The 23,710-nt window shown below is 44.2% G+C and overlaps 1 protein-coding gene across 2 annotated transcripts in view; it reads left to right on the top strand.

Annotated features, from left to right (window-relative positions):
- Window positions 1–23,710, top strand: part of tmcc3 (transmembrane and coiled-coil domain family 3) — a 56,879-nt gene that overhangs the window by 1,889 nt on the left and 31,280 nt on the right. Inside the window, exon 1 of one of the 2 annotated variants that reach the window (XM_083935347.1) lies at window positions 20,327–20,618. The exons of the other annotated variant lie outside the window; for it this stretch is intronic. Within the exon in view, the coding sequence (XP_083791473.1) occupies window positions 20,616–20,618 (3 nt within the window). The 5' untranslated portion in view covers window positions 20,327–20,615. Of the gene's footprint in view, window positions 1–20,326; window positions 20,619–23,710 lie in introns of those variants that run through there. 2 annotated transcript variants of the gene reach the window in all.

Here is a 23,710-nt window from a genome sequence, read left to right as displayed (position 1 = left end):
GAATAGTTTCTTAGTTGATTTTTCTGAATATATACTATAACGGTATATATTTGTATTGCAGTATAATATTGTTTGTGTTACATTAAGGGTTAAAGTGACAGTAGTGTTGCAAGTTAAACTTCCCCAGTGCTTTCAAAAGACCTGCGTTTCCCTTGAGCCTCCTTCCTCCTTTTGCATCTGTAACATGAAGTAAGATCTCAAATCAGCACAACTCTGTGGCAAAAGACTGACGGACGGTTCATCATTTATGATTAATTAAAGCCACCTTGGGTACAATTTGATAATTACCAACTTTTCTGCAACAAACAGCTCTCTGCTATGTTCTGTATGCAGCTTCCTCTGCCCACGCGGAGAGGTCGTGATTATTATTTATCCTGTTTCACCGCGCTGCACTGAAATATTATATATTCCTATATATTATATTCCACCCACTCTGGATTATGCAGCCGTAAAAATGCATTAACTAGCGGTTAATGGTCGCCGAGATCGCCAATATGTCAACTTAATCATTTGAAACATGTTTAATAAAACACTAGACATCGAAGTTTAATGGGAACATTCACGGCAACACTAACAATATGTCCCTGCATCTGTTAAGGGCCCGACCATATTGACGATATGGTGCCAGTGCAGCACATTTTGAGACTTTTCCTCCATCTGAACCCAAAAATTCAAAATTCAAGAGTCTTTATTGTCATTCAAACATCCCAGACAGCTGCATAGTAGGAATTAAATTCTAGTACAGCGTGAGAAAAAGGAAAAAATACATATACATCTATATAATCATATGTAAACAGAGTCAACACAATAAATAAAATACTTTAAGTCAACAGTAGATGGTATGAAACTGTGCAGATATAAAGTGTCTTGTCTGGCAGTGGATGTATGGTTGGGTTAGGGGGATGTTACTGTACATTTAGCAGACTCTGGATGTTCTGATATCATCCAATATATGAAAAATATCCCATAGGATTCACAAATAATATGATTTTTAACCTCCTTCCTAAATTGGGAGCTGTCAAATAAATGTAGTGGAGTGAGGAGTGCATTTAAAATTGACAGTTAAAGTACAAAACATATGGATGATATGGGGCCAGTACAGCACATTTTGAGTTTTTTTATGTGATTTTTACACCTTATGACTTCGCAAAGGCACTCAGAAGACTGCTCAACTAAAGAAATAACTTTAATAAAGAATATTTCACATTATTATACATGCAATGTTTTACAATTTTACCACGTTATCAACAAGAGCCTTTATTCTGTTATAGAGACTTTGTGTTTCCCAGATTAATAAAAGGATTTGAGTCCAAACGTTACATGAATCAAAGCATAACATAAATAAGACCTTTCTACAGAACAGGAACAAACAGGGGAAACATCAGGTTTAATTATGAATAAAGTAATTGCATGGGTAACATCTGTGTAAAACCTTAATATGATTTTCTTTAACCTTTATTGGGGACAAAAAATCTCTTGAATTAATTCCAAATATTCGTGCTGAAATTAACTTTATTCGACTGTTAACTGACTGAAACCTGCCCCTAGTGGTCACTTGGAAAACTGCAATTTTTGGCACTTCCTGTTCAGTCTGACGTAACACCCTTTCAAAATAAGATTTCCTCAGTTGAAACCAAACAGCCAAACAATCACGATCAACTCTTTCGACAGTTAGACGTCTTTTTTATCCATTAGAAAAAGATAAAAATGACAATTACCTTGTTTTTAAAAACTCAGATCTGTTCAAACATCGGGGAACACGGCGCTGCGGCGTTGTAGAAATACGAGGCTTGGACCCGGAAATCGTATTTTGAAAGGGTGTTTCGTCACGACTTAACTTGGTCGTACCACTCCTTCACAAACAGGGTCTTATTTCTGTGAACAACACGTCGTGTTTACATCTTTGAACACGTCTTTGAAAACGGACGTAGCGTCTCCGTCAAGGTCCGTTCTCTCAACTTGACCCAGTCGTCCTCGCCTACGGGAGTCGCCATCTTGTCAGACTTTGACTCCGCCTCATTTCCTCTGACCAAAAAAGGGCATGTATGTGATGTTGTGGGGAGGGGCGTACGTCCATCTGGCTGACGTTTACCTCCGAGGAGAAGTGAGGGCCAGAGGCTAGCTGTCACTCAAGAGGCCACGCCCCTAATTATTCATAAACTTTAACCTCCAATAAAATAAAAACTAGCCCGGTAAAAACAAATCCACCCCCCTCAGTGTTGTCATGGAGATATGACCTAAACATACAGACTATAATGTTCTTTTGTCCTTAAACAGGTTTAATGATGCTGTGAAAACGGCCTGTTTAACATGGGGGTCAATGAGAAACTGCTCTGTTATGAAACCTGCACATCTTTAAAAAAGGTCTAAAAAACATTTAAACAGTTCATCGATGTTGCAACAACAAGGACGTATGTGTGTCTCGGTTATTAACGCCCCCAGGAGACGAACAGCAGACGTACACAACCTGAACACGACCTCATCAACAGCAGCCCCCCACCCCCCGCCCGGGCTCCGTCGCACTGATTACAACCGGCCTACAGGCATGTTCATTATTTCCCTGATGCTGATGACCTTCGCTGACGACCACGTAAATTTGTTCAAGCTACATCCGCAGACCCCTGCACACACACACACACACACACACACACACACACACACACACACACAGCATCCATTTCTCATCATGTCTAATTTACAGGTGCACCGCTAAATTTGTCCCCATGGCAACCAGAGATGACACTAGCAGCCTCTTACTCTCGTTCTTCAGCCACAGTTTGTTTGTTCTTGTGAGGAGTCGTTCCCTCTATCGCTTTAAAAACCCAGCCACAGTCTGTGTCTCTCACGTTTTCATGGGATTTTTTAATGAAAGATAAAATTAAATAACATGTTTTTTGAGAGTTTTTCCTCCGTCTGAACCCAAAAATTCAAATTTCAAGATGCTTTATTGGCATTCAAAAATCCCAGACAGCTACAAAGTGGGAATTAAATTCCAGTACAGCGTGAGAAAAAGGAAAATATACGTATAAATGTATATAATCACATGTAAACAGGGTCAACACAATAAATAAAATACTTTAAATCAACAGTAGATGGTATGAAACTGTGCAGATATAAAGCGTCTTGTCTGGCAGTGGATATATGGTTGGGTTAGGGGGATGTTACTGTACATTTTGCAGAATCTGGATGCGTGTGTGTGTGTGTGTGTGTGTGTGTGTGTGTGTGTGTGTGTGTGTGTGTGTGTGTGTGTGTGTGTGTGTGTGTGTGTGTGTGTGTGTGTGTGTGTGTGTGTGTGTGTGTGTGTGTGTGTGTGTGTGTGTTCAGCCTCATTAACATATCACCTGGTCTGGTTAAATCAAAGTTAAACAGAGCAGTGTGTGTGCGTGTGTGTGTGCGTTTGTGTTTATCTGTGTGTGTGTGTGTGTGTGTGTGTGTTCAGCCTCATTAACATATAACCTTGTCTGGGTCCGTGGCCTGTAGCTACCTGTCAGATTCTGTGCTATAAACAAAGGTTTAGTCTTTTTCCAGCAGCAAAGAATAAAATCTCATATTCTCTTTTCTTTATTACAGTTTATGTTCATTTGCTTCAACAGCGCTACAATAAATAAACAAATAAAGGTTAAAATGTTGCTTCAGAGTGGAGTTGAATCAACGTTATGGTCATTTCGGAGACTGTTGTTTGAGAGACTGTTGAATTACACCGTGTTAAACTGAGAGATGCTTCTAATATTTGACTTCCTTATTGTGTCAGCATGGTATTTTAACTGTTTGGTGGTTAGCACTATCGCCTCACAGCGAGAGGGTTCCTGGCTCGAATCCCGTCGGTGTCCCTTCTGTGTGGAGTTTGCATGTTGTCCCGGTGTCTGCGTGGGTTTTCTCCGGGTTCTCCGGTTTCCTCCCACAGTCCAAAGACGTGCAGGTGTTCGGTTCATTGATGACTCTAAATCACCCGTAGGTGTGAATGGTTGTCTGTCTCTGTTCGTCTCTATGTGCCCTGTGATAGACTGGCGTCCTGTCCAGGGTGTACCCCGCCTCACTCCTGATATCAGCTAGGATCGGCTCCAGCCCCCCGCGACCCCGACAGGGACAAGCGGTTGAAGATGAATGAATGAATGAATGAATGAACCCTCCTCTCCTTTTGTCTCGAGACATGCTTCTAATATTTGACTTACTTATTGTTTCAGCACAGTATTTTAACTGTTTGGTGGTCAGCACTGTCGCCTCACAGCGAGAGGGTTCCTGGTTCGAATCCCTGCTGGGGCCCTTCTGTGTGGAGTTTGCATGTTCTCCCCGTGTCTGCGTGGGTTTTCTCCGGGTTCTCCGGTTTCCTCCCACAGTCCAAAGACGTGCAGGTGTTCGGTTCATTGATGACTCTAAATCACCCGTAGGTGTGAATGGTTGTGTGTCTCTGTTTGTCTCTATGTGTCCTGTGATAGACTGGCGTCCTGTCCAGGGTGGACTCACGCCCAATGTCAGCTGGGATTGGCTCCAGCACCCCCCGCGATCCCGACAGGGACAAGCGGTTGAAGATGAATGAATGAATGAATGAACTCTCCTCTCGTTCCAGGTCACTTACCCTTCCTCTTGTGTCACCGGTCTGACGTTCTCCTACTTCCTCCTGTGTTTCCCCCCCCCTCACGTGTATATAGTCCGTGTCTCCCCCTGTCTCGTTGCCAGAGTATTTCGTCCGTCATGTCGAAAACGTCCAGCCCCGATCCACAGCCTTGTCCCAGCCTTTGAGTCTCTCGAGTATCGTCACGCTCTTGTTTTCTGTTTTTCGGCTTCTCCTCTGAAGAAGAGTGATTTTGATTCTGAACGCATTTTTGTCAGCCTTGATTTTTAGGAGAAGCTTATTTCATAGTTTCTTTGTTTGCCTCCTGTTCGGAGTGACTTTGTTTTGTGTTTTTTTACGAGCTCAGTGCAGCTCAAGTTTGGTTTCAGAATAAAAGCCAGCGTAACCCGTTCACCTCGCATCTGAGTCCTCATACCTGCCCGGGTCTGACTAACTTTAGTGTTATTTGATGACGGATTAATGGCGGTGATGTTGTCAACCTTTTCTCGGCCTCTGATCTTGTGCTTTAATGTCACCCCTCTGTATCTTTCAGCTCTTTTAACTCTCCCTCTCTCTCTACGCCTACACATCACAGCGGCTTTTTACTCTGGAAAGATAAATTAATTCTCCAAAAAGGTCTCAAACCACTCGAAGGAAGACAAAAGGGGAGCTGAAATGTCACAGTCTGGTGGTGCAAAAGGGGGTGGGCAGTGACGTGGGCGTCGAGCGGGGGATGACACATGAAAGCGTGGCTGCTGTCCGACCCCCCCCCCCCGTATGCTTTGAAAGTGTGACCCCTCAGATATTGGTTTCAAACGGCCTCTGGTGCTGTCCTTTAATGAAAGCGGTGGTCGGATCAGCTCATGTTACAGTGTCGATCGCTAGAACACGTCAGAGATTCAGTTTTATTGTATTTATAATGTCAAATAATGACAAAGGCTATCTCGGGACGCTTACAGAGTAGGTCAAGACCACTGTGATTTGTTCAGGACTTGTTTATGACCCCTCTGATGAGCCGACAGCCCGAGCACGAAAGCACGATGGAATCATAAATTATTACGTTTGTATAACAGAAGTATGTGGAGGGCAGCACCGGGCGAAACACGGGTGGGAATAAAGTAACAGACGTGTGCATTACTTTAAAGTGTCCTCTGGAAATACGTCTGTTGTGTTGTGTTCTATTCGCAGTGTATTTTCTAAGGGCGCACTCCCACTGTCAGTCCGTCCCGTGCCCCGTACTTTAGGGTCCTTGTCCCCCCCTCCAGGCCCGTTTGTACTCACACTACCTGGGCCTCTGAGAATGCTTCTTGCTGCCTATACGTCATCACGCCGTAACACGTCACACGCATTGATGACGTCATCGCGATGCGTCGCTTTCTTTACAAATCTTTCCGTAGACCTCAGAGTTTTTGTGCGTCTTGTCGACTGTTTTTGAATCTTTTCATCGACCAAATCTGCAGTAAACACTCCACCTCCGCATCACACCAACGTGAACCTTTCACCGCCATGTTTGAAATGTCCGCGCATGGTCCCTCCTTCTTTTTTCTATGTCCCAACAGGCGCACAGGAAATGACGTCAGAACCGCCGTAGGCCTCGTGCTCGTACACGTGCGCACGCTCGTGCTCGTACATGTGCAAACGTGCTTTACAAAAGCCTACCTCTCCCAAATGGGACGCTAGGCGCGGTTCAGTTGCACTCACACTGGTCAAAGGAACCAGACTTTACCTGTGAAACCTGTTTTGGCACGGTACGGATGGACAGTGTGAGTGCGCCCTAAATGTGTTGTGTTGGTCGGTCTATTTGCAGTGTGTTTTCTAAATGCTGCGCATGTGTTGTCAAATAGATATTTTCTTCATTTGCTTGTGTTTTCTTAAGGTGCAGTGCCGTGAGCCACCGTAGATCTGAGTAGCTCGCCGTTCGCAAATAACCTTATCAGCTAACGTTACGAAGAAAGCAACACCAGAACTATGAAGCGTAGCAAGAAACAAGAAGCTGGCTAACATTAGCTTGCTTGCTAACTTGCTGCCTGTGGTTATGGTAAATATGATTGTAATCCATTTTAGAGCATTATATCAACATGATGCAATTATGTTCGGTCATGGGTTATATTGTCCAGAGGACGCTCTTTACCTCACTTTGAATGCACTGACTCTGCTGTCTTTGCAGTCCGCAGCTCAAAATCTGTAACTCTGCAGGCTGACAACATGAGTGACAGACACAATACCCCCTTTACACCTTTATTAAAAAGATATTTAGCTGATTTAAGCTCTTGTGGCAGTGCGGGCAGTGGGACGAACTCTGCGGCTGCAGGGTCGAGCAGCGGAGGTCTGCACTCTCTGGGCTTCTTTTGAGTACCATGGATTTTTCACTGCACATTATTGGGTGTTAATGTTTCTGAAATGTGTATTACGTCACAGATATTTTTGCCATCTTGTAACTACATTGAGTTCATTGTGAATGCACGTGATTATCTTGACACAACTGACAGAATTGGGAATATTTATGTGGCAGATATCCTGAGTTTGTAGCTCAGCACGAGTCAGAAAACGCTAAGAGCTGCTGCGTTGAAAGGAGCCAGTTGAGGTGGTTCGGGCATCTAGTAAGGATGCCCCCTGGGCGCCTCCCTAGGGAGGTGTTCCAGGCACGTCCAGCTGGGAGGAGGCCTCGGGGAAGACCCAGGACCAGGTGGAGAGATTAGATCTCCACACTGGCCTGGGAACGCCTCAGGATCCCCCAGTTAGAGGTGGTTAATGTGGCCCGGGAAAGGGAAGTTTGGGGTCCCCTGCTAAAGCTGCTGCCCCAGAGACCCGACCCCGGATAAGAGGCTGAAGATGAGATGAGATGATGAGAGATGAGATGAGTCAGAAAACACTGGATCCTCACTGTGCAGACTCTGCATTTTGAAGTGTGGGAATACTTAAAAAAACACTGTTGGCATCATCCTCTCAACTTGTTTTTATCCTTCTGTGCAAAACGCACACGCATGTATCAGAAACTGTAGCCTTGCTGTTGTAGTTGCATATATAAACCACACGTACAGTGTTTTGTACAGTCAGTCACAGTGTGTGTGTGGGAGCAAATGCAGTCCAAGGCTGCTCATGCATCAAGAACAAAGTGACAAGGAAACCGCCAGAAAACTGCTTCTGACTGAAAACAGCAGGTTAACAAAAGAAATTATAATTTTACTTTACAAGAAAGGGCCACAAACTGTGTGAAAATAATGAGTGTCAGCATGAACTCACGTAACTGTGTTGAATCGGGTGTTTTTGCGACCAAAGGCGGAGAGCAAACCAGCGAGGTGAGGACCCCCCCAGACCTCCATTTGTTAAGACTTAATTGGATTTCATTTATTCAGTGAACAGTTGTATTTTCTTTCATTTCCAGGTCTTGAAGGTCTGATTATGTTTTAAAGCAGTCTTTCCCTCTGCAGCAAGAGTTTTGGTTGGTTTCAAAATTCTTGGTCAGATTTTAGCATCATTCTTTGATCAGATAGCTGCTGATCTAAATCAGGAAATATATCTATATATTATTTCATTAAGGCAAGGCTTTTTTGTTTAAGTCGCTCTACCGCACCGAGCTGAGCCGGAAGGCAAAGCTCTCGATCTACCGGTCAATCTTGGTTCCTACCCTCACCTGTGGTTATGAAAGCTGGGTCAGGACCCAAAGAACCAGGTCGCGGGTACAAGCGTCTGAAATGTGTTTCCTCAGGAGGGGGGCTGGAGTCTCCCTTAGAGAGAGGGGGAGAAGTTCAGCATCCGTGAGGAACTCGGAGTAGAGCCGCTGCTCCTTTGCGTTGAAAGGAGCCAGTTGAGGTGGTTCAGGATCATCTGGTACGGATGAACCCTGGGCGCCTCCGTAGGGAGGTGTTCCAGGCACGTCCAGCTGGGAGGAGGCCTCGGGGAAGACCCAGGACCAGGTGGAGAGATTAGATCTCCACACTGGCCTGGGAACGCCTCAGGATCCCCCAGTTAGAGCTGGTTAATGTGGCCCGGGAAAGGGAAGTTTTGACTCCGACTTGGGATGAGCGGTTGAAGATGAGATGAGACAAAGAAGTTCAGGTTTTTCTGGGTTTTTCTGGGGGGTTTTTTGTTGTTTTTTTAAGAAAATGGCGGCAAGAAAACTTTATTTTATTCCATTATCACAAGACATGATTTAGTAAATAAAAGAAAAGTGAAGAAGATCAAAATAACCTACCGATGTATATTAATACCAGTGTTTCATTAATAAGCTGTATGCGTCATTGAGTGGGAACGGCTTCTCTTATGGGTAAGGAAACCTGAGAATGAGAACGGGCTGAAGTGGCTGGTACAGTGTATTTTCACGCCATTTAGACGGCGGAGAAAAAAGTTTATGTTGCACCCTGTACCATTTAAAGTATATTGAGAAAAACATTGCAATCAGCCTGTAAAGTGCCCCCCATGTGTACGTTTCTAACAGGTTGCTAAAGCCTGGGCGATATCTGGTAACACTCGATGTATCTGATATTGTAGGAGATTTGCGTTACATTGAGTAGATGCATGGTTTTTCCTTTATTGTGCAGGAAGAGTACAGTTCTGGTGAAGTTTGGAGGGGAAACTGTGATTTATAACCCGGCGTCCTTTCATCTCTGGGCAACAATCCCCCTGTCTCTGCGTGCCTCTCCGGAAGACCATCTGTTTCATTTATGTATGAAATAGTGGACGTGTGATTAAACTTGACAGTACTGCATCTATCTGCCGCAGAGCTTCATCTCCAGTCATCCTAAATTTACCGCCAGAGTGTATTAAAAACTGCCAACCCCTTGTTTTCCCTTCCCAGCATGCCCATTCAAGTGCCCCATTGATTTAGTTCCCCATGCTATGCTCGGACAAAAGACACGGCTGGAAAGCAGGGAACCTCATCCCTCCCTAAAGAAATGCTATTATAGAGGCTGAAAGGAGCTCGAGGAGGAGGAGGAGGAGGAGGAGGTGGAGGGAAGCTTCTTCTGTTTATTTGTTTGAAAGAGAGAGTTGCTTTTTGAGGTAGAGCGAGAATAGAGTTGATGTAAAAGCAAATCAAAGGAGCTCACCGGAGCCGATTGCTCTTCATTGGTTCAGTTAAGCTCAGAAGCAAATGGCAAACAAATCGACTACCTTGTAAAAAAAAAGTCAGAATCAGAATCATACTTAATTGTCACAGGGTGAAATTTAGGTTCACAGTCACTCTCATTTAACATTTATCCAGGTAACGCACAGAAAACAATGGTGGCAGATGGAATAAAACAGACTTTTTCGTGGGTGATTTGTCTGTAAGTGGCCATTTGGCCTCTAAAAAGACAGATATGTTTCCAAAAACAGACCTAAAAAGAGAGATTACATTCATTCAGTGGCCACAAACAAGATCTAAATTAATGCTAATGTTCCTTTAATGTGCTAGATGTCTAAATATGCAACTGTTTGCTCAAGTTAAACTTAAAAAGTGATAACAAAGCCACTGATGTGTTAAAAATTACTTATATGAAAGATTCAAGATCCAAGATTCAAGAAGCTTTATTTATCCTGAGGGAAATGATTGTGCAACAGTTTCAATACAAAGCTGAGAAAGGGTCAGAGTGACAATAAGCATAAAAACATCAATCAAATCAAAATAAAGCAACAAACAATAACTAAGTGTGACAGAGTGCAACAGACATTGTGGTTAAACGTAGGTTTATACAATATACAACAATACGCAGCGTGCAGTTTAGCAGCATGTTAAAATAAAACAAGTACAAACTAAAGAAGTGAGAAGTAGCGATAAGTGACAACAGTGTTAAAAATGTAGCAGCATTTCCTTAAAAGTGTAGCAGCCTTTCTTACTGAAGTAAGTTAGTTACCGTAAAGTACAGTGAAGTGTAGCCTAACTAGATGTAACTGAGCACTTGGGAAGAACTCAAAGGTCCAATGTTATTCTCATCCTCAGGTTTATTCTTCTACTAGAAAATGTTTACATGCTTTAATGTTGAACGAACATCATCCTGTCCGTCTGAATATACCTGTATTCACCCTTCTGAAAAAGCCCAGTCTGCTCTGATTGGTCAGCATTTCTGGGTCTTCCACATCAGTGCTTTTCTGTGTCTCAGCACTTTCTACCTATATATAGTGTAGTTGTGACATCACAACCATACAGAAGTCCTGACTTCTCATTCAAAGACACCGTTCAGACCAAAGACTCCCTGATGAGACAAAGCTGTTTAAGAAGATTGCAGCGGTGTGAACTGACACGTCTCATCTCGACTCAAACCGGCCGATGTTGTTGCCTCCGACTCAGCTCGTCAAATCTCCAGCAGCTGCTTTTAAAACGTAGGACAAGTTACTACTTTCAACAGTCAGCTAGCTCGTAGTAAAGTCCGCTGGTCAAGTTAGTTAAAAGCTGGTCAAAATGGCCGTTTTGGACTGAGGCTCAATGAGATAGGGGAAAGAAAAAGGGACAAAGAGAGAAGAGCTAGAGAGTAAATGAAGGGAGGGAGCGCTGTTAAATGAGAACAAAGCAGTGAATCAGGGGGAAAAAATGTATTTTTGCAGTTTCATCACAACTAGAAATGCAGCTGAAGGAAGTATCTCACTCTCTCTGTCCTCATTTATATTTTATGATGGTACAAATCAAATCTAGCTACGAAAGAAAAGCCTGAAACAACCTGAATAAAAGCCTGAACAAGTTCCAGTTCATCTCATCGCAAATCTTTGGTCTGAACTGAGCTTCAAAGACACATTTCTCTGTGGACTGATTTTAATACTTTCACAGTATGTAAATACCACCTCCACCTGCTTTATAACCAAAAACAATATGAAAACCTCACTTTTTACACTGTGGGATGTTTAAGTCCACATTTCATTTGGCTTCATATCAAGTGTGATCCTGACTCTGGAGTGTGTCAGATTCTCTGCCCGATGATAGAAATGTGAACGCTCAGGCTGATGAGTCATTGTCCCCGTCGCCAAACAGTAGCCACAGCATCGGCAATCCCTCTCGCTCTCTCCCTCACTCTGTTGCAACATGTTTGTACGCCAGTAAGGATCATTACACGTCCACTACTGAGCCTAATGGGGCTTATGGGCATCAATAACACAAGGTGAAAAGAACATTTATGTAGGTGAAACTAGCCTCGCTGGCTAATCCATCATCTGTTGGCAGACAGAGCCGGAGGGATTACATCATTTTTCAGAGTGACACGGATGATTTGATTGAAGCCCGGCCGCAGCGCTTTAAAGTTAGAGAGCTCCAAGCAATTAGGGGAAGAAATGAAAGGACGGTTGTGGTTGAGAGATGAAAGCCGTCGCGGTGAGAAGCAGACAGGGAAGGAAGAGGAGACACATTGTGGAAGAAAAGGTCGTTTCTGGCACAGAAGCAATGAGCGGGAGGTCGACAGCTTTAATAAAGAGAGAGTGAAATTACCGGACTAAGTGGACTTAATGTTCCACACAACGATTAGTTTGTTTCATGAAAGAAAGGGATGTATTTTCTGGACGGGGGTTATGTAACAAAAAGATAAAAAATACATCATAACCTCAATCTTAAGGCGTCTCCCTCCTGTTCAATTGATTGTGTTTGTTGCGCTGCAGTGCGGTCGCTGCTTTTTGCCTCTGTGCTCATCTGGACGTAGACGTATTCCCAACAGACGACAGCCGAGTTATAACACAGTTAACACATCTGCTGTATTAACTGCCATAACATATAAGTCATATTCACATTACTCTAGGGGTGCACTCACACTGTCGTTCTGTCCCGGGCCAAAACCGGTTTTTCAGCTAAAGCCTAGTACCTTTAAGCAGTGTGAGTGCACCCGTTCTGCGCATTAAAGCCGACAGAGGTGAAAGAGGTGGGCTTTAGCAGAGCCGTTTGCACATGTACGAGCAAGAGCGTGTGCACGTGTACGAGCACGAGCACGAGCCCTATGGCAGTAGCGTTATGTGCGCCTGTTGGGACATAGTAAATAGAAGGACGGACCATGCGCGGACATTTAACAACAACAACAATGGCGGTGAAAGGTTCACGTTGGTGTGATGCGGAGGTGGAGTGTCTACTGCAGATTTGGTCGATGAAAAGATTCAAAAACAGTCGACAAGACGCACAAAAAGGTCTCCGATGTCTATGGAAAGATTTGGAAACAAAGCCACACACACGCGATCAATGCGTGTGACGTGTAACGGCGTGATGGCGTATGGACAGCAAGAAGCATTGGCCGAGGCCCAGGTAGTGTGAGTACAAACGGGCCTGGGGCGCGGGGGGAGAGGGAGGGGGGACATGTACCCTAAAGCCCGGGTCGCGGTGCGGAAGGACAGTGTGAGTGCGCCCTAAGGCTCACGGAAAAACAACTTTGGCCTCATGTAAATGCCTGTAAGTGCAGATCTCTGATGGGTATTGCAGCGCTGGACGACACTTAAGCTCTATTTAGACGGGATTAGATTGATGTTGGGACGTGGGGTAAAATTACCCGGACTCTCCCCAGATGAATTTCGTTCCGGGATCGCTCGACTGGGAAGTGATTGCAAGAGGCCTCAAAAAAATCCTTGCATATGATTGGATAAACCACTTGTCCATCATCTTTATTGACGTGCGTCTTCAACCGCTCACATCGAAACTTGTTACTCTGTCTTTGTCTCTCTCCGTCCATCTGTCCGTCTTTTCTCTCTCTCTCTCTCCTTCTCTTCCTCTCTCCGGTGCAGACAGATGTCCGTCCTCCACAGAGCTGGGTCTGTCTGACGTCCCTGTCTGTTATAGTGAAGGTTTTCAACGCCACCGTACTCTACGGGGGAATTGTTGGGTCTGTGTAAATCATAAATAAGTCATAGAGTGTGGTCTTTACCTACTCTGTAAAGTGTCATAAGATAACTTTTGTTATGATTTGCCACTATGAATAAAATTGAATTGAGTTGAATCAAAGCGTCTCTGCGAACAGTGGTATCAGGTAGACATTAGGCAGGAGTCGTATCTGTGAAATAACTTAATGTAATTCTCTCCACATAAAGTCTTTTCCCCTGGTACAGTATCATTTCATTGTGCTGTACGCTTGTCTATGTAATGGATAAAAAAGAAAGGAAGACGAGAACGTGTAATTTCATTTCCACAACGTCGGTTTATTTGACGGTCTGTATTACATCCTTGAAATCCGAGCGCGTACCTCCGTCCGTCTCCGAGCAGCAGTGCTGTCTCACAGGCCTCAAAAAAGGGAAATGAGGAAGCAAAGAGACGTCTCATCTCGCAGAGAGACGTCCGAACGCACAGTCTGCAGTGCTCTGGAGAGTTTCCCTTCCTGTCTGACTCAAGAGACACAGCATAAACCGGGCCGGATTAGCACAGCTGTTGTCAATTAGCTCTCAGTTTCTCGTCTCACTTTCTCTTTTCGTCCGTCAGTGTCTTTTCTCACACATATTGGGTGACGTTGGCTGTCAGGGAGGTATGGGAACTCGAGTTTGAGTTGATGTCAGGTTTACTGGCATTTGTCCTCCATTCATTCATCTTCATCTTCAAGCGTTTGTCCCTGTCGGGGTCGTTGGGGGCTGGAGCTGATTCCAGCTGACACTGGGCGTGAGGCGGGGTACAACCTGGACAGGACGCCAGTTTATCACGTCCTGTCTATCACAGGACACATAGAGTCAAACAGAGACAGACAACCATTCACACCTACGGGCAATTTTAGAGTCATCAATGAACCGAACACCTGCACGTCTTTGGACTGTGGGAGGAAACCGGAGAACCCGGAGAAAACCCACACAGACACGGGGAGAACATGCAAACTCCGCACAGAAGGGCCCCAGCCAGGATTCGAACCAGGAAGGCGACAGTGCTAACCACCACACCACCGTGTTGCCATCTGTAAATCAGGCAAACGTAAATATCAGAAACACAACATAATGAAGTCCAGTACAACAACAAAACAAGTAAAGCCTCAGTGTGCGCCATAAAACTGAGCCAACACTTGGAAACCTGCGAGGTGGATGTGAGGTTATTGCGTCGCATTCCAGAGAATACACTGAACGAATGCTAACGTGTCGCGCTCGTGCAGTTTTTCCTTTTTTTTACTTTGTCATTTTCCCTGGCAACGGGCCGTAACACGTATAGTTGGTTCCTAAGAGCTTTTTCTAAAAACAGCTGCCTGCTGCCGCTGAAACGTGGCTGATGTGAGAGTTTAGAGTTTAATCAAAACAGTGACTGTGCTGAAAGACGGTAAAAGGATCCGTAGAGCTAAGGGCGACTGCAGTCAGGTGATAATTCTCTGTGGGTTCGTCAGTAGCAGCGACCCCTTTAGCGTTACGTAGAGTAATGGGATCCATTGTTAATATATCAGTATTGGTGAGTGGGGCTCTAAGAAGAAACCGGTCTATGTTCCCTCATGAGAACATCCTGATCTTTCTTTACAGTGTCAAATCTTAACAAAAGTTATCTCAGGACACTTTACATATAGAGTTGGTCTAGACCTCAGTCTTTGACTTATTTATGATTCACCGAGACGCAATAATTCCTCCATGAGCAGCAGCAAGTTGCCATATCTATCTTTATATATTCATCCAGTAATCTTGCGCGTAGTGGCGACGAAAACCTTCCTTTAAACAGACAGAAACGTTGAACAGACCGGCTCTATGGAGGACGCCGTCTGCCTTGACCTGTAACCCAGTAATCTAAACATTCAAGAATCCCACCAGAACATCCTGAACCCCCCTAAATTAAACAATCCAGGAGGAATCCGTAACACAGAAGAGCTGTGTTCAAAATCGTTCCCTATCACAGAAGTAGTGCACTATATCGTGTGTACGCCATTTTGTAGTGGTGTTCGAATTCTCCGTGGTTAATTCCATTCACTATATAGTCCAAATTAAAATACCCACAATGCACAGCTAATTTGAGCGTACATACGATTGTACTCCCGTATACCACAATGCAATGCAGTCGTGTTTTACTGGGAAAAAAGGTAGCTAGTTATTAGAGAGCTAATTGCAGTTGGAGACAACCGTTACTCACGACTAGTTCCTTGCAAGTTTCACCATGGACTACAGTATTACAGCTTGCGATCGGGGGACACAACCATTGTTAACAAACCACACTTTCACCATCAAAATTTCAACGATTTATTTGGGAACAACCAAGCCCCTACTACACGACTTCCTAGTTGATCCAATCAGGAAGTGCCAAAAACTGCAGTTCTCCGAGTGTCCACTAGGGGCAGGTTTCATAACAGAGCAGTTTCTCATTGACCCCCATGTTAAACAGGCCGTTTTCACAGCATCATTAAACCTGTTTAAGGACAAAAAACACATTCTAGTGTGTATGTTTAGGTCATATCTCCATGACAACACTGAGGGGGGTGAATTTTTTTGTACCAGGCTAGTTTTTATTTTATTGGAGGTTAAAGTTTATGAATAATTAGGGGTGTGGCCTCTTGAGTGACAGCTAGCCTCTGACCCTCACTTCTCCTCGGACGTAAACGTCAGCCAGATGGACGTATGCCCCTCCCCACAACATCACATACATGCCCTTTTTTGGTCAGAGGAAATGAGGAGGAGTCAATGTCCGACAAGATGGCGACTCCCGTGGGAGAGCACGATTGGATCAAGTTGAGAGAATGGACCTCGATGGAGAGGCTACGTCCATTTTTTATACAATCTATGGTTTTAACATTGAAAATTTAACATGTAACATCAATACAACCTTTTACCGAGTGCAGGTTTGTATTATAAACAAAGTGTAAAACGGGTTTACAGCTCTGTTCGCTTCCGTCAAACATATCCGTCGCATCTACTGACGCAACGATTTGTTAGAACATTCCAGTGTAGTGTCTGAAATCTTGTTTGGTCATTCCCTATATAGTGCACTATCTAATAAACACTATATAGGGGATAGAGAGTGAGTGAATGAGGGACGGTTTCAAACACATCTCTTATTTCATGCACAAATCCCACGGGAACATTCCTCACCTAATCATTTCAGGATCCCTCCGTCATGTTCTCCATCAAACATTCCAGAGCCTCACAGGAACGTCCTGATCCGCGTCCTCTCCCAAACAATCCAGGGCCTCGCCTTAACGCTCCTGACCAGTATCAGCGCTCTGGAAGGCTCTGGTGTTACGGAGGTCAGCCTGATGTCACGGCTGAGATGGAGACAGGAAGCGCCGCAGGATGTCCATAAAGAACACAAACATCGCTGCTGGGGAAAGGGAACAATAGCGTCTTGTGATTAACAGAGTGGATTTATGCACGCAGGCGCTTCACTCCGTGACGCACACGTGGATCTTTACATTATCTCGTGATCATGAATTCTGAGGTTAATACACTGAGGTTCAACGGCGCTGTACAGCAGCTCTTTTTTGTCAGATAATTGGATTTTGAGCTCTATTGCACTGGATGAAGAATCGCTACTGCTTTCATGTCAGAGGGTGTGTGTGTATGTGTGTGTGTGCTCAAGTCAAAGCATCTACTGAGTCTCTACCTTTAAGGTATTGACTGAAGTAACCCAGTACCATGCTGTACCGAAGCTTCTCCAGTCATACGATACATGCATTCGATCCATTTTTTCATTTTGATGTTTATTTGATAGGGACTGATACGGTTTACCTAGAGAATTATTATTTATTTTCATGCAATGTATCACAGCGTTTATAGCTACTGCTAACTTCTAATGCCCGTCCCTGGACAGGCCTTTAAAACAACAAGCATACACGACCCTCTGTAAAACATGTTAATATTCTGTCATATCCTGTTAATACGTCGTTTCCACATATTTTTGAGCATGGAGGCACTTGAAGAAGCACTCATCACTTTTATAAAATGATCAATTGCGTCTTTTAGTTTCTTGTTAAGTTAGTTTTGTGATATCAGGAAGCTACGTAGCACGCTCATGGCGACAGGAAGGTGACTGTACGTAAATCATGTAACCATTCTTATCTTTGGTAGAATACAGGGGTTTCTTAATCCCGAGTGAATTGGCCGTTTACATTACAGACGTCCTGGGGTAAAACAATTTTACCCTAACCTGACTACCGCCAGATGACTTTCGTTCCGCCTTGACTTCGCCTAGCTCCACTCAACCATCTGGGATCGCTCCATAAGAAGGGGATTTCAGGTGGTCGAGCCAATCAGAACCGCCGGGCGGGTTTTTTATAGATTTGACGTAGCTGAGAAGCGACTGTTGTGATTCAGACAACAATGCCGGCTCGCATCGAGGAAGCAGGTGTTGCTCAATCTAGAGAATCTCTCTTCTTTAAAAGAACCAGAGAACGGCTCTGAAGGCTTTTGTTGATGGAAACCATATCGGCTGTTCTGTTCGGCTTTTCCCTGCGTCGCTCTCATCAGCGTCACAGGTTGGTTTTGATGTGTGCGGTTGAAGACGCACGTCAATAAAGATTATGGACAAGTGGTTTATCCAATCATATGCAAGGATATGATTGGCACAGCCTCCTGAAATCACTTCCCAGTCGAGCGATCCCAGATGGATGAATGAACCAAGGCGGAACGAAATTCATCTGGGGAGACTCTGGGTAATTTTACCCCACATCCCGACATCAAACTCATCCCGTCTAAATAGAGCTTAAGTGTCGTCCAGCGCTGCAATACCCATCAGAGATCTGCACTTACTGGCATTTACATGAGGCCAAAGTTGTTTTTCCGTGAGGCCGCAGCCAGCGCCCTCTCTGGATGAAATCAATACTAAAGTACAAAGAGAGCACCAATCTGAACCTAATTAAATGTCTCATTTAACTCTCTGCCTGCTACCTCTCTTTCACACCCACACACACACACACATGCTCATAAGCACGGATATAATGAATCAATACCTGGGGGAAATGGACTGGAAGTGTGTTAGGTTATTAGGATTGATCCTAGCAGAAAGATTTGCTGTGGATCTACCCCAGAGCTATGCAATGATCTTTCTAAATACGCACGCACGCACTCGTGGAAATGATATGATTGAATCAGTCCGGATCAAATTCAACTTTCAGCTCAGAGCCTCAGTGCCAGGTGCTGTTGTCTGCCCCGAAGGCTGATTCACCTGACCTCAGAGTGTCCAACCTGTCAACACACGTACTTGTCCCAATGATTAAAAGATGGCTGACTCACTCACTTCGGGTCGATGTGCGCAAGAGAGGGGAGGAAGTGATAAAGGATGACAGGAGGGTAATAGTCTGCGGGTATGTCAGTGATGGCAGGTGTATGAGTGGAGTCGTGTGGATGAATACTTCATGAGAGCCTGGACAGTAAACTATGAGCAGGTCGGTATCACATGACAGAGCCACTGACCGTACTAATCGGTTTCTTTATTAGTAGAGCCGGAGTCGAGCTGATGCGCCTTTAAATCATTCATGAATCATTCTCTGGGACCTTTCTGGGGTAATTCATCCTTTTGCTTCAGGTAGGCCTGTATCTATTTCAGCCATCTAATTATCGGGGCGGCCTCGTGTTTAATCAGCTGTAAACGTGGGCTGTAAAAGAAAGTAATGGGGAAAATGGAGGATGAATGGTTTAACGATCATCCTTGACCAGGATAAAGCATCACATAACTCGCAGTGTGTTGTTTAATCATTTACTTTTGAAGTACTTGAAATTTTCTGTTTTCCTGATTTCGGATTATTCCGTTCAGAATCATCCCAATAGTTTTCTCAAGACACTTCGCTTATAGAGTAGGTTTAGACCACTCTATGATTTATTCATGGTTTACAGAAACCCAACAATTCCCCCATGAGCAGCAACAAGTCGCACTATCTTTAAAGGTTGAATATGGAGAATGAGCAGAGCAGCGCCATCTAGTGTCTCAAGATCGTAGTCGCAACAACAAAAAATTATTCCAGCAGTCGGGTTGCCAGGTTCGTACCTGAGTGTGTCAGCGATCAGCCTGAGCCATGTCAAGTGATAAATCATACAGGGTAATGACTAATTTGGACCAATCAATTAATTTTACAACAGTATTTAAGGTTAGCCAGTCTTCAACTGGAAGTCTTTCTTTGAGTGATGTGTAATCGATTAGCTAGCTCTAAAACTCAAAATGATTCCTTGTTTCTGTCACCTAATTGCAACCCCCCATCACAGCCACTTTCTGGTTGATCCAAACAGGAAGTGCCAAAAACTACAGTTCTCCAAGTGTCCACTAGGGGCAGGTTTCATAATAGAGCAGTTTCTCATTGACCCCCATGTTAAACAGGCTGTTTTCACAGCATCATTAAACCTATTTACGGCTCATCCCCGCTGACATTGGGTGTGAGGCGGGGTACACCCTGGACAGGACGCCAGTCTATCACAGGCCACATAGAATCAAGCAGGGACAGACAACTATTCAGACTCATTCACATCTACGGGCAATTTAGAGTCAACCTAACACCTGCATGTCTTTGGACTGTGGGAGTCTTTGGAAGCCGGAGAACCCGGAGAAAACCCACGCAGAGAACATGCAAACTCCACACAGAAGGGCCCACAGCCGGGATTTGAACCCTCTCGCTGTGAGGTGACAGTGCTAACCACCAAAGCACCGTTCTGCCACCTTTAATAATAATAATTATTATTATTATAGTTATTATAGACAATATTTATCCAGCAAACTTGTGCACACACATATCTGGCTGCATACTTTGACTTCCACGGTAATAAAAACGTGTTTGTTTTGTTTATTTTGAATAAGCAGCTGCTGCTCTGCGGATTATGAATGAATTCATGTTCAGGGGCGTGCTCGGTTTCCTGCGCAGCCCCGCCCTCTGTGTGGAGCGGTGGGCGGGGCCTAGCCACACACTGTGCTTCCCTGGCTCTCCGGGGTTCAGACGGATTTTTACCGCGGTAGAGCTGCGCTGCCCCGGGGGGACGAATCACACCGGTGCCGCCGTCTGTCGGTCGGTCGCTCGGTCGCTCGGTCGGGTTTTCCAGCAGCGGTGGCGGCGGTGGTGGAGGTGTGGGAGCCGTGATGACACGTTTGTTGCACCGCCGACGACGTTAACGGACAACGGACAACTTTAACGGACATCAAAAACGGGCACATCCAGTTTGAGTCCCGAGATTATGTCCGGAGCTCGTTGTTGTGCTGCTGCTGCTGTGGAGAAAAGTTTACCAGGAGGAGTAGGGATACTCTCCCCACACCAGCGGGGGTAACATGGTAAATATGCGTTAATTCACATGTTCATTTAATGTTTTTACGTGTTTAAAAACTCACCAACCGTCGAGTTTTTGGTCATTAGAGAAGAACCGGAGCTGGAAACCAAGCAACACGGGCTCTCTGCTAGACTAGTCCCGACACGTCATTTAAAAAATACATTAATTTATAATTTGCTGGTGTGAAAATGTGCATATCGGCTCCATTACAATGTAATAACACACTCTTTATAAATCTGTAGGAGCATTTCCTTCACTTCTGCACAGGTCAGACCCTCCATTCACTGCATTTTCCCCTTAATTTTCTATTATTAACATCTTATTAATACGAACATTAACTAAGCCGAATTGAGAGTCTCATCCAGATCTATAAGCTCATATATCATGTTATACTATTGTATGTTTGTATCTTTACTTATACATGATGCAACCTTAAATTGACTGATTTTATAATGGAGTTTGGCGGAGATGAACCAGGGCTTCTTGTAGATCAGACAGTGAAGTTGTATATTATTCTTTACTGGTTAGAAAATGTGCATATTGGCTTCATAACTATATTTAGACACTTCCTATACATCTGTAGGAGCATTTCTTCAGTTCTGCACAGGTCAGACCCTCCATTCACTGTATTTTCCATGTCATTTTCCATTATTAATGTCTTATTCCCACTATCATGAACTACCAAAATGGACTGAGCCGAATTGTGTGTGTCAGCCATTTCTGAAAGCTCATATATCATGTTTTACTGCTGTGTGTTTGTATATTTACTTATATATGAAATTGACTGATTTTATAATGGAGTCTGGTGCAGATGAACCAGGGCTTCTTGTAGATCATCTGCAGACCGGACAGTGAACTTGTCCCAATGTGTCAAGTCACTTTCCCACTGTGCTCAGGTGACTTTTAATGATGTAGACCTTTTATTTTATCATTATTATCTCCCAGACAGTATGTAGACTGTTTGCAAAGCAGTATTTAAGCCCCAACAGGCAAAGAGCCAAGTGGTGGAGCAGGTTTTTCCAGCCGTCTGTCTGCAGGTTGTGCATTGATTTCAGGTGAAGATAGTTATTATATCAACTTATATGGAAACAAAGACGTTGCAGTTTACTCAAGGTGTGTTCAAGTTCCTTTTGTGTTAGTGTGTCGTGGATTTCACACATGCCGTGGTGGTGACATGCCTGTGTCTGTATGTTATTCCCCCAGAGGTTGAATAACGTGACAGACAAACAGATTCTACTTTGACCCAGTTACAGTACATAACTTTGGCTGATACTACCTATGCATTATTATATTATATATATACTTTTAACAGCTGTTTACTGACATTGTAGTACCCTGATCTGGCATTTAACTTCCTTTTATTGTCAGTTATAGCGGGAAAATAACATTTTTTATGTTTGGGGGGGAAAATAAAATTGGTATTTGATCGTTGCATAGACGTGTGTCCTCCTCACTGTTACCTTTTCCAGTTTGGTGATGGATGACACGGCCAAACTCCTTCATCCATTATTCGGCTGTTGTGTCGCGACGTAACGCCTCTTTCAAAATACGATTTTCGGGACCAAGCCTCGTATTTCTACAACGCTGCAGTGCTTTGTTCCAGTGCGTCGCTCAAACAGATCTGAGTTAAAAAACAACAACGTAATTGTCATTTTACCGTGTTCCTATTTAATTAAAAAGTGCCTCACTGAAGAAAGAAGAGTTTTGATTGAAAGAACGTTTGGACCAAGAAATCGGAGAAGTTCAGCATCCGTGAGGAACTCGGAGTAGAGCCGCTGCTCCTTTGCGTTGAAAGGAGCCAGTTGAGGTGGTTCAGGATCATCTGGTAAGGATGAACCCTGGGCGCCTCCCTAGGGAGGTGTTCCAGGCACGTCCAGCTGGGAGGAGGCCTCGGGGAAGACCCAGGACCAGGTGGAGAGATTAGATCTCCACACTGGCCTGGGAACGCCTCAGGATCCCCCAGGTAGAGCTGGTTAATGTGGCCCGGGAAAGGGAAGTTTGGGGTCCACTGCTAAAGCTGCTGCCCCTGCGCCCCGACCCCGGATATGAGGCTTGAGTTGAGATGAGTAGTAATCAGAATGTACTTGTTTGCACTAAAACAAAAAGAAGAAAAATTCTAGGTTGTCGTTATTTGTGGTTATGCTGTGACTTCACTGGTCCGGCCCACTTCAGATCAAATTGGGCGGTTGTGACCCCTGAACTCAAATGAGTTTGACCCCCCTGCTTTAGAGATATGGACTGTTTGTTTGCCAGCTGTCACCCACGCGCAGTCAACCGAGCCTCTACGGAGTTTAGTGCTGCTGTCTGTTGTGCGCCCAGGTACGCGAGATAACATTTCTCAACACGTGACACCTTTACGAGCTGCTCAGGGAACTGGCAGCGCCGTCCTCAGTTGTTAACCTTTTATCTGACAGCACTCGGGGGGACACTTACAGTTACGGAAGTGTCAACTGAGCTTCTTTCCCAGAGACCCGAGGGCCGCTCGGTGCAAACGTAGTCTCCTGCTGAGCCGCTGTGTTGGGTGCAGCCGGGTGAAGAGTCTCACCCAAGGGCAGCTGCTGTGGAAGGACGAAGCGTTAGTCATTTCCCCTCCAAGCGCTTTTTCCAGACAGCAGCTGGAGAGTGTACTTTCTGTACAGGAGGAGGAGAGAGCTGGTGATTTAAGTTTGGTTTCCTCCCTCACACCTCCCTCTTTCTCTGAACTGGTTCAATTTCATCCTGGGATTCTCAGAAAATGTTGTTTTTTAAGATTTATTTAACGATTTCTTTCATTTTTTAATAATCTGACGGTCGTCGTCTTCGATCATTTTATCTATAATAATGTGAAAATGTGAAAAGAAACAGTGAAAATGCTTATTTATACATTTTATCTTTTATATTACTGTTTTAATGTGTGTGTAATGCTGCTGTTACACTGCAATTTAAAGAATTTCTATTCTATTCTTTACAATCTGCACAAGATGATGTATTCAAATTAACCCGTATATATATATATATATATATATATATATATATATATATATATATATATATATACATATATATATATATATATGACATATATTTTTGCGTATTTCCTTAGAAAAAGTAAATTAT

This window comes from Echiichthys vipera (genome assembly GCF_963691815.1).
Source record: "Echiichthys vipera genome assembly, chromosome: 20".
Taxonomy (NCBI): Eukaryota; Metazoa; Chordata; class Actinopteri; order Perciformes; family Trachinidae; genus Echiichthys; species Echiichthys vipera.
Note: the sequence above shows the minus strand (reverse complement) of the source record. Positions and strands in the feature narration are given on the sequence as shown.